General features: G+C 38.2%; 1 protein-coding gene across 1 annotated transcript in view; it reads right to left on the reverse strand.

Moving 5' to 3' along the window:
* ARSG (arylsulfatase G) overlaps positions 1-16,234 on the reverse strand; it is a 238,287-nt gene that overhangs the window by 86,114 nt on the left and 135,939 nt on the right. Inside the window, exon 6 of the mRNA XM_053707697.1 lies at positions 12,144-12,328. Coding sequence (XP_053563672.1) covers positions 12,144-12,328 — 185 coding nt within the window. The remainder of the gene's footprint in view (positions 1-12,143; positions 12,329-16,234) is intronic.

The following is a 16,234-nucleotide window of genomic DNA, read 5'->3' on the forward strand; positions in this document are numbered from 1 at the left end:
TGTATGCAAAGAGGACCAAGTTGCTGCTTAGCAAATCTGATCAACTGAAGCTTCATTCTTAAAAGCCCACGAAGTGGACACTGATCTAGTAGAATGAGCTGTAATTCTCTGAGGCGGGGCCTGACCCGACTCCAAATAAGCTTGATGAATAAAAAGCTTTAACCAAGAAGCCAAGGAAATAGCAGAGGCCTTCTGACCTTTTCTAGGACCAGAAAATATAACAAATAGACTAGAAGTCTTCCTGAAATCTTTAGGAGCCTCAACATAATATTTCAAAGCTCTCACCACATCCAAAGAATGTAAGGATCTTTCCAAAGAATTCATAGGATTAGGACACAAGGAAGGGACAGCAATTTCTCTACTAATATTGTTAGAATTCACAACTTTAGGTAAAAATTTAAATGAAGTCCGCAAAACCGCCTTATCCTGATGAAAAATCAGAAAAGGAGATTCACAAGAAAGAACAGATAGCTAAGAAACTCTTCTAGCAGAAGATATGGCCAAAAGGAACAACACTTTCCAAGAAAGTAGTTTAATGTCCAAATAATGCATAGGCTCAAACGGAGGAGCCTGCAATGCCTTCAAAACCAAATTAAGACTCCAAGGAGGAGAAATTGATTTGAGGGGCTTAATACGAACTAAAGCCTGTACAAAACAGTGAATATCAGGAAGTTTAGCAATCGTTCTGTGAAATAAAACTGAAAGAGCAGAGATTTGTCCCTTCAAGGAACTTGCAGACAAACCCTTATCCAAACCATCCTGAAGAAACTGTAAAATTCTAGGAATTCTAAAAGAATGCCAATAGAATTTATGAAAAGAACACCATGAAATGTAGGTCTTCCAAACTTGATAATAAATCTTTCTAGAAACAGATTTATGAGCTTGTAAAATAGTATTAATCACTGATAGCAATAGAGTCTTGGGAGCGCCTCAAAGTGGGCAGAGGATATTATGTCGCAAAGGTTAGTGTTCAACAAATTTATTATACAGACAGTGGATGATCTTATATTGACAAGTTAAAATTGGTTAAACAATGTCACATATAGTACCACATGGGAAAAAAATTACATAAAATTAATTAAAAACATGGATCCATGTTCCTTATACAATATGTTTAAAAGCCCTTATACAATATGTTGTTTAAAAGCCCTTGTGAGGGGAATAATAAAACAAAACAAACAAATCAAATGTTATAAAAGCAAGCAGATCAAATGTATATAAGCAGTCTAAATGGGTCCTATTTTGGCCAGTCAGATATAATATTCTGATTATTTCAGACGTTGGTGTTCCTAGTCTTCAAAAGTTATAGAGCCTGGGTAAAAGTCTCTTCTGTGAAATAAAGTGGCTGTGTAACAAGGTCCAAAAAAAGTGATAATAGTGTCAGTAGTGATGTCAAACTCATTAAAAAGTTAAAAATTAAAAATTAAAAATCATGATGAAAATGCCAAGTCGATAAAAGTGTGATGAAAAAATTGTGATAAAAAAGTGTAGATAGGATAATAAAAAAATAGTTCCAATTTCAATTTCCTTAAAAATTAATCCTGTGTTAGTGTATAGTTGATATTTCCTTAAAAATTAATCCTGTGTTGGTGTGTGGTTGATGTTTATCCAAAAATAGATGTGCAAAAAAACCCATAAATTCCCAGTATCCCTGTGGAAAACAAAGATAGAAAAATAGTGCAATATTGCTTACAATAACTTACATATAAAATTGAAATAAGGCTTACCATACAATAGCCAATGCGTTTCGGCCCTTCCCTGGGCCTTTCTCAAGACTGTAGTAATTTAAAAGTATTAATAACTGAGTCAGAGAAACCTCTATGACTTAGTACTAAGCGTTCAATTTCCATACCTTCAAATTTAATGATTTAAGATACTGATGGAAAAATGGACCTTGAGACAGTAGGTCCGGCCTTAACGGAAGTGGCCAAGGTTGGCAACTGGACATCCGAACAAGATCCGCATACCAAAACCTGTGTGGCCATGCTGGAGTCACCAGCAACACAAACGATTGTTCCATGATGATTTTGGATATCACTCTTGGAAGAAGAACTAGAGGCGGAAAAATGTAAGCAGGATGATAACATCAACACATCCAGACAGGTATCTGGGAAGTTTCTTGTTTAGATGAGAGGCCATGAGATCTATCTCTGGAAAACCCCACATCTGAACAATCTGAGAAAACACATCTGGATGGAGATACCACTCCCCTGGATATAAAGTCTGACGGCTGAGATAATCCGCCTCCCAATTGTCTATACCTGGGATATGCACCGCATAGATTAGACAGGAGTTGGATTCCGCCCAAGCAAGTATCTGAGATACTTCTTTCATAGCTTGGGGACTGTGAGTCCCACCCTGATGACTGACATATGCCACAGTTGTGATATTGTCTGTCTGAAAGCAAATGAATGGTTCTCTCTTCAACAGAGGCCAAAACTGAAGAGCTCTGAGAATTGCACGGAGTTCTAAAATATTGATTGGTAATCTCGCCTCTTGAGATTTCCAAACCCCTTGTGCTGTCAGAGATCCCCAAACAGCCCCCCAACCTGAAATACTTGAGTCTGTAGTGATCACAGTCCAGGTTGGCCAAACAAAGGAAGCCCCTTGAACTAAACGCTGGTGATTTAACCACCACGTCAGAGAGTGTCGAACATTAGGACTTAATGATATTATCTGTGATATCTTTGTATAATCCCTGCACCATTGATTCAGCATAAAAAGCTGGAGAGGTCTCATGTGAAAACGAGCAAAAGGAATCGCGTCCGATGCTGCAGTCATGAGACCTAAAACTTCCATGCACATAGCCACTGAAAGGAACCAATTTCAAACTTCTCTTGTCTGTTAGAGACAGAGTCATGGACACTGAATCTATCTGGAAACCTAAAAAGGTGACCCTTGTCTGAGGAATCAATAAACTTTTTGGTAAATTGATCCTCCTAGTTGATTTGTGTGAGATTCTGCAGAACGTAAAGACTGAGCTAGTACCAAGATATCGTCCAAATAAGGAAATACCGCAATACCCTGCTCTCTGATTACACAGAATAGGGCACCTAGAAGCTTTGAAAAGATTCTTGGAGCTGTTGCTAGGCCAAATGGAAGAGCAACAAATTGGTAATGCTTGTCTAGAAAAGAGAATCTCAGGAACTGATAATGTTCTGGATGAATCGGAATATGAAGGTATGCATCCTGCAAGTCTATTGTAGACATATAATGTCCTTGCTGAACAAAAGGCAGAATAGTTCTTATAGTCACCATCTTGAAAGTTGGTACTCTTACATAACGATTCAAAATTTTCAGATCCAGAACTGGTCTGAATAAATATTCCTTCTTTTGGAAATTGAATAGATTTGAATAAAACCCCAGACCTTGTTCCTGAAAAGGAACCGGCATGATTACCCCTGAAGACTCCAGGTCTGAAACACGCTTCAGGAAAGCCTGAGCTATTACTGGATTCGCTTGGATACGTGAGAGAAAACATCTTCTCACAGGAGGTCTTACTCTGAATCTTATTCGATACCCTTGAGAGACAATACTCTGAATCCATTGATTTTGGACAGAATTTATCCAAAAATCCTTGAAAAACCTTAATCTGCCCCCTACCAGCTGAGCTGGAATGAGGGCCGCACCTTCATGCGGACTTAGGGGCTGACTTTGGTTTTTTAAAAGGCTTGGGTTTATTCCAATTTGAGGAAGGCTTCCAATTGGAAACAGATTCCTTAAGGGAAGGATTAGATTTTTGTTTCTTATTTTGACGAAAGGAACGAAAACGGTTAGAAGCCTTAGATTTACCCTTAGGTTTTTTATCCTGAGGCAGAAAAAAACCCTTTCCTCCAGTAACAGTTGAAATAATAGAATCCAACTGAGAACCAAATAAATTATTACCTTGGAAAGAAAGAGATAATAATCTAGACTTAGATGTCATATCAGCATTCCAAGATTTAAGCCATAACGCTCTTCTAGCTAAAATAGCTAAAGACATGGATCTAACATCAATTTTGATAATATCAAAAATGGTATCACAAATAAAATTATTAGCATGTTGCATTAAGCGAACAATGCTAGATATGTCAGAATCCAATTCTTGTTGCGCTAAATTCTCCAACCAAAAAGTTGATGCAGCCGCAACATCAGCCAAAGAAATTGCAGGCCTGAGAAGATGACCTGAATATAAATAGGCTTTCCTTAGATAGGATTCAGGTTTCCTATCTAAAGGATCTTTAAAAGAAGTACTATCTTCCATAGGAATAATGGTACGTTTAGCAAGAGTAGAAATAGCCCCATTAACTTTGGGGATCTTTTCCCAAAACTCTATAGAAATTGCTGGTAAAGGATACAATTTTTTAAACCTTGAAGAAGGAATAAAAGGAGTACCTGCCTTATTCCATTCCTTAGAAATCATATCAGAAATAACATCAGGAATAGGAAAAACCTCTGGAGTAACCACAGGAGGTTTAAAAACAGCATTTAAATGTTTACTAGTCTTAATGTCAAGAGGACTAGCTTCCTCAATATCCAAAGTAATTAACACTTCTTTTAACAAAGAACGAATATACTCTATTTTAAACAAATAAGTAGATTTGTCAGTGTCAATATCTGAGGAGGGATCTTCTAAATCAGATAGATCCTCATCACAGGAGGATAAATTATTATGTTGTCGGTCATTTGAAATTTCATCAACTTTATGAGAAGTTTTAAAAGACCTTTTACGTTTATTAGAAGGCGGAAATGCAGACAAAGCCTTCTGAATAGAATCAGTAACAAATTCTTTAAAATTCATAGATATATCATGTACATTAGAAGTTGAAGGAACTGCAACTGGCAATGTACTATTACTGATGGATACATTCTCTGCATGTAAAAGTTTATCATGACAACAGATACTTCTGAGGCAGGATCAGATTGAGACATCTTGCAAAATGTAAAAGAAAAAACAACATATAAAGCAAAATGATCAATTTCCTTATATGACAGTTTCAGGAATGGGAAAAAATGCAAACAACATAGTCCTCTGACATAAAAAAAGGCAAGAGGCAAACAGCAATGGGGTATAAAACTAATGAAAAATTTGGCGCCAAGTATGACGCACAACGTAACTGAAAATTTTTTGGCGCCAACAATATCCGGAAATGACACACTTGCGTCACTAACGACGCAACCGTGTGTAAGGCTTCCGCATCAACTACGATGCCGGAAATGACGAACTTGCGTCAACGGACGTACTTTTCGCACCAAAAAATTCTCGCACCAAGAATGACGCAATAAAGTCTAGCATTTGGCGCACCCGCGGGCCTAATGCTGCCCGCAATTTGTAAGCAAAAAGTAGTCAATTTGAAAAAAAGACTAAATCTCAGGTAAGAAAAAAAAAATATTTCTTAATATGTTTATTTCCCAAATATGAAACTGACAGTCTGCACAAGGAAATACATGAACCTGACTCATGGCAAATATAAGTACAATACATATATTTAGAACTTTATATAAATGCATAAAGTGCCAGACCATAGCTGGGGTGTCTTAAGTAATAAAAAACATAGGCCTAGATTTGGAGTTCGGCGGTAGCCGTCAAAACCAGCGTTAGAGGCTCCTAACGCTGGTTTTGGCCGCCCGCTGGTATTTGGAGTCAGTGATTAAAGGGTCTAACGCTCACTTTTCAGCCACGACTTTTCCATACCGCAGATCCCCCTACGCCATTTGCGTAGCCTATATTTTCAATGGGATCTTTCTAACGCCGGTATTTAGAGTCGTTTCTGAAGTGAGCGTTAGAGCTCTAACGACAATATTCCAGCCGCCTGAAAATAGCAGGAGTTAAGAGCTTTCTGGCTAACGCCGGTTTATAAAGCTCTTAACTACTGTACCCTAAAGTACACTAACACCCATAAACTACCTATGTACCCCTAAACCGAGCTCCCCCCACATCGCCGCCACTCGATTAAAATTTTTAACCCCTAATCTGCCGACCGCCACCTACGTTATACTTATGTACCCCTAATCTGCTGCCCCTAACCCCGCCGACCCCTGTATTATATTTATTAACCCCTAACCTGCCCCCCACAACATCGCCGCCAGCTACTTAAAATAATTAACCCCTAATCTTCCGACCGCAAAGCGCCGCCACCTACGTTATCCCTATGTACCCCTAATCTGCTGCCCCTAACACCGCCGACCCCTATATTATATTTATTAACCCCTAATCTGCCCCCCTCAACGTCGCCGACACCTGCCTACACTTATTAACCCCTAATCTGCCGAGCGGACCTGAGCGCTACTATAATAAAGTTATTAACCCCTAATCCGCCTCACTAACCCTATAATAAATAGTATTAACCCCTAATCTGCCCTCCCTAACATCGCCGACAGCTACCTTCAATTATTAACCCCTAATCTGCCGAGCGGACCTCACCGCTATTCTAATAAATGTATTAACCCCTAAAGCTAAGTCTAACCCTAACACTAACACCCCCCTAACTTAAATATAATTTACATCTAACGAAATAAATTAACTCTTATTAAATAAATTATTCCTATTTAAAGCTAAATACTTACCTGTAAAATAAATCCTAATATAGCTACAATATAAATTATAATTATATTATAGCTATTTTAGGATTAATATTTATTTTACAGGCAACTTTGTAATTATTTTAACCAGGTACAATAGCTATTAAATAGTTAAGAACTATTTAATAGTTACCTAGTTAAAATAATAACAAATTTACCTGTAAAATAAATCCTAACCTAAGTTATAATTAAACCTAACACTACCCTATCAATAAAATAATTAAATAAACTACCTACAATTACCTACAATTAACCTAACACTACACTATCAATAAATTAATTAAACACAATTGCTACAAATAAATACAATTAAATAAACTATCTAAAGTACAAAAAATAAAAAAGAACTAAGTTACAAAAAATAAAAAAATATTTACAAACATAAGAAAAATATTACAACAATTTTAAACTAATTACACCTACTCTAAGCCTCCTAATAAAATAACAAAGCCCCCCAAAATAAAAAATTCCCTACCCTATTCTAAATTAAATAAGTTACAAGCTCTTTTACCTTACCAGCCCTGAACAGGGCCCTTTGCGGGGCATGCCCCAAGAATTTCAGCTCTTTTGCCTGTAAAAGAATAAATACAATACCCCCCCCCCCAACATTACAACCCACCACCCACATACCCCTAATCTAACCCAAACCCCCCTTAAATAAACCTAACACTAAGCCCCTGAAGATCTTCCTACCTTGTCTTCACCATCCAGGCATCACCGATCCGTCCTGGCTCCAACATCTTCATCCAACCCAAGCGGGGGTTGGCGATCCATAATCCGGTGCTGAAGAGGTCCAGAAGAGGCTCCAAAGTCTTCCTCCTATCCGGCAAGAAGAGGACATCCGGACCGGCAAACATCTTCTCCAAGCGGCATCTTCGATCTTCTTCCATCCGGAGCGAAGCGGCAGGATCCTGAAGACCTCCAGCGCGGAACATCCATCCGGACCGACGACTGAACGACGAATGACTGTTCCTTTAAGGGACGTCATCCAAGATGGCGTCCCTTGAATTCCGATTGGCTGATAGGATTCTATCAGCCAATCGGAATTAAGGTAGGAATTTTCTGATTGGCTGATGGAATCAGCCAATCAGAATCTAGTTCAATCCGATTGGCCGATCCAATCAGCCAATCAGATTGAGCTCGCATTCTATTGGCTGATCGGAACAGCCAATAGAATTTTTTATTTTGGGGGGCTTTGTTATTTTATTAGGAGGCTTAGAGTAGGTGTAATTAGTTTAAAATTGTTGTAATATTTTTCTTATGTTTGTAAATATTTTTTTATTTTTTGTAACTTAGTTCTTTTTTATTTTTTGTACTTTAGATAGTTTATTTAATTGTATTTATTTGTAGCAATTGTGTTTAATTAATTTATTGATAGTGTAGTGTTAGGTTAATTGTAGGTAATTGTAGGTAGTTTATTTAATTATTTTATTGATAGGGTAGTGTTAAGTTTAATTATATCTTAGGTTAGGATTTATTTTACAGGTAAATTTGTTATTATTTTAACTAGGTAACTATTAAATAGTTATTAACTATTTAATAGATATTGTACCTGGTTAAAATAATTACAAAGTTGCCTGTAAAATAAATATTAATCCTAAAATAGCTATAATATAATTATAATTTATATTGTAGCTATATTAGGGTTTATTTTACAGGTAAGTATTTAGCTTTAAATATCAATAAGTTATTTAATAAGAGTTAATTTATTTCGTTAGATGTAAATTATATTTAAGTTAGGGGGGTGTTAGTGTTAGGGTTAGACTTAGCTTTATGGGTTAATACATTTATTAGAATAGCGGTGAGGTCCGCTCGGCAGATTAGGGGTTAATAATTGAAGGTAGCTGTCGGCGATGTTAGGGAGGGCAGATTAGGGGTTAATACTATTTATGATAGGGTTAGTGAGGCGGATTAGGGGTTAATAACTTTATTATAGTAGCGCTCAGGTCCGCTCGGCAGATTAGGGGTTAATAAGTGTAGGCAGGTGTCGGCGACGTTGAGGGGGGCAGATTAGGGGTTAATAAATATAATATAGGGGTCGGCGATGTTAGGGCAGCAGATTAGGGGTACATAGGGAGAACGTAGGTTGCGGCGGTTTACGGAGCGGCAGATTAGGGGTTAAAAAAAATATGCAGGGGTCAGCGATAGCGGGGGCGGCAGATTAGGGGTTAATAAGTGTAAGGTTAGGGGTGTTTAGACTCGGGGTACATGTTAGAGTGTTAGGTGCAGACGTAGGAAGTGTTTCCCCATAGGAAACAATGGGGCTGCGTTAGGAGCTGAACGCTGCTTTTTTGCAGGTGTTAGGTTTTTTTTCAGCTCAAACAGCCCCATTGTTTCCTATGGGAGAATTGTGCACGAGCACGTTTTTGAGGCCGGCCGCGTCCGTAAGCAACTCTGGTATCGAGAGTTGCATTTGCGGTAAAAATGCTCTACGCTCCTTTTTTGGAGCCTAACGCAGCATTTGTTTGAACTCTCGATACCAGAGTTAATTTTATGGTGCGGCCAGAAAAAAGCCCTTTTACCGCCAAACTCCAAATCTAGGCCATACTTACCAAAAAAGACACCCATCCACATATAGCAGATAGCCAAACCAGTACTGAAACAGTTATCAGTAGAGGTAATGGTATATAAGAGTATATCGTCGATTTGAAAAGGGAGGTAGGAGATGAATCTCTACGACCGATAACAGAGAACCTATGAAATAGACCCCCGTTAGGAAAATCATTGCATTCAATAGGTGATACTCTCTTCACGTCCCTCTGATATTCGCTGTACTCTGAGAGGAATCGGACTTCAAAAAAGCTGAGAAGCGCATGTCAACGTAGAAATCTTAGCACAAACTTACTTCACCACCTCCATAGGAGGCAAAGTTTGTAAAACTGAATTGTGGGTTTGGTGAGGGGTGTATTTATAGGCATTTTGAGGTTTGGGAAACTCCTGGTAGGATTGTATATCCCAAACATCACTAGCTCATGGACTCTTGCCAATTACATGAAAGAAACATAGTTTATTGCATAGATATATTAGGACACATATATGAGACGTCTTAGATCATCAAGAGGTTTGCATAGAAAATTGTTAAGTTAAAGGGTGGAATTGAACACTAATCTCCAAGTTCTAAGGCAAAATGGATCTTTAATTGCTATTTTAGGCCTTTGATATCCTTTAAAGAGCTTTAAAGCTGGCTTGGAGCTCTGGTCCATGTGAGTATTCTAAGGTGCCACATGGAATTTAACCGTCACATTACAGAGTAACAGTATGCGCAATGTTTTTGTTTTCTCTTCTCTTTGAGGGAATTTTGGATGAATAGTGTTCACATTCCAAACACAACAGCATTATTAGGACTTTATTCAAATGAAGTATCGTTCCCAACTATACACTTGTATCACAATTTGTTTCTTTATTTCACTATTTGATTTGCGTGTATTATTTATTCACTTTTGATGTCACTAATTTTTGTTTGATTAAAGTCTCTGTTTATGTTAAAGGTACATTCTACTCCAGAATTTGTATTGCTTAAAAAAATAGATAATCGCTTTTGTTACCCATTCCCCAGTTTTGCATAACCAACACTGTTATATTAATATACTTTTTACCTGTGTGATTACCTTGCATCTAAGCCTCTGCTGACAGCCCTCTTATTTCAGTTCTTTTGACAGACTTGCATTTTATCCAATCAGTGCCCTCTCATAAGTAACGGCACGGGCATGAGCACAATGTTATCTATATTAACACGTGAACTAACACCCTCTAGCTGTGAAAAACTGTCAAATGCATTGAGATAAGGGGTGGTCTTCAAGGGCTTAGAAAATAGCATATGAGCCTACCTAGGTTTAGCTTTCAACTAAGAATATCAAGAGAACAAAACAAATTTGATGATAAAAGTGAATTGGAAAGTTGTTTAACATGACATGCCCTATCTGAATCATGAAGACTGTCCCTTTAATTAAAACGACTAAGCATTGGTCTTACAGAAGTATTATTCTTAGAATCACATTGTCTTTGTGCCAGAAGCCGTATAACTTTCTTTAAGTTAATATTTAAAGCACTCAAATTCTTGAGACAGCAATGAAATGTCCTGTTTTTAAAATTTAAACAGATACAAAACTTATAATTGAAATGTACATGAATGGATTTCAGTTTTGAATAGATTCATTTTTGCAGCAATACACATTTATTTGTAAAACAACAAAAACCCTTCTAGTAAAAGCCATAGCTGCTTAATATACTGCACCTGCTCAGAGAACTGGCTCAATAATGGCGCAAATTTGTTCATTGTCAAAACATACTCCATGCTGCACAGTAAAAGCTATCACTGAAACAGCTTTTTGCTAGCAGTATTTTTGATCACACATGTATATTGTATACAGCAAAAATGCTTCTATTCAAAATTGAAGCACGCTCATATACATTTCAAATTTGAGTTTTATGTCCCTTTAAAGGTTTTTACATGACTACTCTAAACTGCTTCTAACATACATACCTGAGAGAATCAATCTATTTATCCATGTATCTATCTACCTTCCTACCTATCTAGAGACAAAGGGGTAGATTTATCATAGTGAGAGCAGTTCTTGTGAATTGCTGGTGCAATGCCGTCCCCTGCAGATTCGTGGCCAATCGGCCGCTAGCAGGGGGTGTCAATCAACCCGATCGTATTCTAAAGGCTTGCGCGGCAACAGGGACATCAAGCACCATACGGAGCTTGATAAATCGACCCCAAAGGGCCAGATTACAAGTGGAGCGCTAAATATTGCTTACATGCAAACGATCTAAGTGCTCGACTTAATAAAACCAGCGCACAACAATGTTCGCTGGTATAACAAGTTAATCGCAATGCGAACACGAGATCGTGTTTGCATTGCTAGGAAGCATTGCGCTGTTGTTTTTTTCTAACACCTCACTCCCAACAACTTTAATGCCCCAAAACTGCCTAGTGTAGTTTTTTTTAATAAAAAAATGCAACATTTTATTTTAAATAAAAAACTATAATGTCCACTATTTTGAGGGCATTTGGGGCACTTTTAGAAAATTAACCAGGGATCTAATCTCTGGTTAATTTTCAGAGCACTAATTGCTGCCAACCGCGAGTTTGCGGTAGCAATGACCAGTCACTTGTAATGGTTGGTTAATTATTGCAAATTTGCCTGTTTGCGGGAGCGCAATAATTTAGCGATCCACTTGTAATCTATACATATAATCATTAGACGTGCATTCGACCTTCGTTTACATAAAAGAAAGGCGAATATAGTTGAAGGTCACAGAATTCAACTCTTTTCTGATATAATTGTGTAATAGCGCAACACACAAACATCTAGATTTGCACAGATTTTTGTGTGTTTCGCTATTAAACAAAAATATCCGGCTCAGAAAAGAGTTGTATAAATGAGTGCTCATGTCTAATAATGTCGTCTATTTTATTATTTATTTTTACCCATTACCAATTTTTCAAACTTTTTGGACCCAGTTCCCAAAAATACACTGACACGTTGAGACATTGTTTGACATACACCAGCTTATCCCAACAAAATAAATGATAACTTTTTTTAAAGCAGGAGCAGTTTAAATACACACAGGTTTACCTGTAAACCAGATAAGGGTGTTTTTGTTTAAATCTTGATCAACCTCTGATCTAATTATGCCAACAAGATTATCCATCTCTTGTAGGGTGTCCTCATATGGCCCTCTAGGGACGAATGTGCGATTAGGTAGAGGAACGTGCATGTGGGCAAGTGCCAAGTATAGGAAAAATGGCCGCCCATGTCCTCTACAATAAATAAAGTAAAATATGTTACTATTCAAAACACAGACCTTGTGAATATTTACATAAACTGTATATGGTTTAGGAACTAAAAAGGGACAGTAAACACCTTGTAATTACAAAACATTTGTGTTGTGTTACTATAGAGTACCATATCAGCAAAGTGCAAATTGTTTAAAAACAAATTAACATCTTGATAGCTGCAATTGTTTTTCAATAATCAAACTCCACCCAAAACAGTTAGCCAGCGTCATAATGTTAGTACAAAGTACACTGTTTTGTAGTTAAGCCAGATATGTTTAACCTTGAGAAGTCTGCAGGGTGTATTTCAAGTTCTGAAATCCACATTTTTTAGAAAAGGGGACAAAATAAATAATGACCGTACATTGCAATTTTATTCCCACATAAAACATTTTATATAAAAAAATCTCAAGGTATTTACAGTCCCTTTTTAAAAGAAAGTAAAAAAACAGCCCTGTTCTAATTAAAAACTGTTATGACGTAGATCCTGCAAGGAAGATATTTTGTTACACTGAATAACTGATATCATATTAAATATATACCATAACAAAGCGTGCAATGAGTAAATCAGCTTCCACCAATGATTACATTTACCAGATGTTATTGGTTAACCCTTAATGTAGAGAAACAAAACACCTAATTACACCATTCTAAAGAAACATGAAAGACAAAATGTTTCTTTTATGATTCAGAAAGACCAAAATATTTGAAAGAACTTAACAATTTAATTCTTTTATCAAATTTGCTTTATTCTCTTATTATCCTTTTGTGTAGAAGCAGCATTTCACTACTGGGAGCTAGCTGAACACACCAGGAGAGACAAACAGCTGTAGATATACAAACAAGTAGATATGATTGTGCATGGGTGAAAAAGTATGCAATATTTCAAAGGTTTGGTTCAGCTGAATTTAATCTATACAGGCATTCAGTTTGGATGAATATTTGATTCAGATTCATTACCATTAATTCTAATGGGAACAACTAATATAGACAAATAATATTAAAGGGACATGAAACCCAACTTTTTTCTTTCATGATTCAGATATAACACACAATTATAAACAACTTTCTAATTTACTTCTATTATCTAATTTGCTTCATTCTCTTGATATCCTTTGCTGGAAAGCATATCTAGATAGGCTCAGTAGCTGCTGATTGGTGGCTGCACATAGATCTGTTGTGTGATTGGCTCACCTTTGTGCATTGCTATTTCTTCAACAAAGGATATCTAAAGAATGAAGCAAATTTTATAATAGAAGTAAATTGGAATGTTGTTTATATTTGCATTCTCTTTCTGAATCATGAACGAAAAAACAAAATGTATGCTTACCTGATAAATTTATTTCTCTTGTGATGTATCGAGTCCACAGATTCATCCTTACTTGTGGGATATTCTCCTTCCCTACAGGAAGTGGCAAAGAGAGTACCCACAGCAGAGCTGTCTATATAGCTCCTCCCTTAGCTCTACCCCCCAGTCATTCGACCGAAGGCTAGGAAGAAAAAGGAGAAACTATAGGGTGCAGTGGTGACTGAAAGTTTTAAAATAAAAATATATATGCCTGTCTTAAAAAACAGGGCGGGCCGTGGACTCGATACATCACAAGAGAAATAAATTTATCAGGTAAGCATAAATTATGTTTTCTCTTGTAAGATGTATCGAGTCCACGGATTCATCCTTACTTGTGGGATACCAATACCAAAGATTTAGGACACGGATGAAGGGAAGGACAAGACAGGGACCTTACACGGAAGGCACCACTGCTTGTAGAACCTTTCTCCCAAAAATAGCCTCCGAAGAAGCAAAAGTATCGAATTTGTAAAATTTGGAAAAAGTATGAAGCGAAGACCAAGTCGCCGCCTTACAAATCTGTTCAATAGAAGCCTCATTTTTAAAAGCCCATGTGGAAGCCACAGCTCTAGTAGAATGAGCAGTAATTCTTTCAGGAGGCTGCTGTCCAGCAGTCTCATAGGCCAAACGGATGATGCTTTTCAGCCAAAAGGAAAGAGAGGTAGCCGTAGCCCTTTGACCTCTCCGTTTACCAGAATAAACAACAAACAATGAAGATGTTTGACGGAAATCTTTAGTTGCTTGTAAGTAGAACTTTAAAGCATGAACCACATCAAGATTGTGTAACAGACGTTCCTTCTTTGATGAAGGATTAGGACACAGAGAAGGAACAACAATCTCTTGATTGATATTCTTATTAGAAACAACCTTAGGAAGAAACCCAGGTTTGGTATGCAAAACCACCTTATCTGCATGGAAAACAAGGTAAGGGGAATCACATTGTAAAGCAGATAGCTCAGAAACTCTTCGAGCCGAAGAGATAGCTACTAAAAACAAAACTTTCCAAGATAGAAGCTTAATATCTATGGAATGCATAGGTTCAAACGGAACCCCTTGAAGAACTTTAAGGACTAAGTTTAGGCTCCAAGGCGGAGCAACAGGCTTAAATACAGGCTTAATTCTGACCAAAGCCTGACGTTTGTGTAGTAGAATAGACAAAGCAGATATTTGCCCTTTTAGGGAACTAGCTGATAATCCCTTCTCCAAACCTTCTTGGAGAAAAGACAATATTCTAGGAATCCTAATCTTACTCCACGAGTAACCTTTGGATTCACACCAATAAAGATATTTGCGCCAAATCTTATGATAGATCTTCCTGGTGACAGGCTTTCTAGCCTGAATCAGGGTATCAATGACCGACTCAGAGAAACCAAGCTTTGATAGAATCAGGCGTTCAATCTCCAAGCAGTCAGACGCAGAGAAATTAGATTTGGATGCGTGAACGGACCTTGGATTAGCCTCATTGGCAGAGTCCACGGTGGAACCGAGGACATGTCCACTAGGTCTGCATACCAAGTCCTGCGTGGCCACGCAGGTGCTATCAGAATCACCGAAGCTCTCTCCTGCTTGATTCTGGCAACCAGATGTGGGAAGAGGGGAAATCGTGGAAATACATAGGCCAGATTGAAGGACCAAGGCACTGCTAGAGCATCTATCAGTACCGCCTTGGGATCCCGGGACCTGGACCCGTAACAAGGATGTTTGGCATTCTGACGTGACGCCATCAGATTCAATTCCGGTGTGCCCCATAGCTGAATCAGCTGGGCAAATACCTCCGGATGGAGTTCCCACTCCCCCAGTTCTCTACTCCTGGGATGTGGATTGCTGAGAGATGGCAAGAGTGATCCTCTGCCCATCGGATTATTTTGGTTACCTCCATCATCGCTAGAGAACTCCTTGTTCCTCCTTGATGATTGATATAAGCTACAGTCATGATGTTGTCCGACTGAAACCTGATGAATTTGGCCGCAGCAAGCTGAGGCCACGCCTGGAGTGCATTGAATATCACTCTCAGTTCTAGAATGTTTATCGGAAGAAGAGATTCCTCCCGAGACCATAAGCCCTGTGCTTTCAGGGAGTTCCAGACTGCACCCCAGCCTAGCAGGCTGGCATCTGTCGTTACAATGAGCCACTCTGGCCTGCGGAAGTACATTCCCTGAGACAGGTGGTCCTGAGACAACCACCAAAGAAGAAGAGAATCTCTGGTCTCCTGGTCCAGATGCAGTTGAGGAGATAAATCTGCATAATCCCCATTCCACTGTTTGAGCATGCATAGTTGCAGTGGTCTGAGGTGTTGGCGGGCAAAAGGAACTATGTCAATTGCCGCTACCATGAGTCCTATTACCTCCATACACTGAGCCACTGATGGCCGAGGAATGGAATGAAGAGCTCGGCAAGTGGTTAAGAGTGTTGATTTTCTGACCTCCGTCAGAAATATTTTCATTTCTACCGAATCTTTCAGAGTCCCTAGAAAGGAAACTCTTGTAAGAGGGAAGAGAGAACTCTTTTTTATGTTCACCTTCCACCCGTGAGATCTCAGAAAA

The sequence above is a fragment of the Bombina bombina genome, chromosome 1 (assembly GCF_027579735.1).
Source record: "Bombina bombina isolate aBomBom1 chromosome 1, aBomBom1.pri, whole genome shotgun sequence".
Lineage (NCBI taxonomy): Eukaryota > Metazoa > Chordata > Amphibia > Anura > Bombinatoridae > Bombina > Bombina bombina.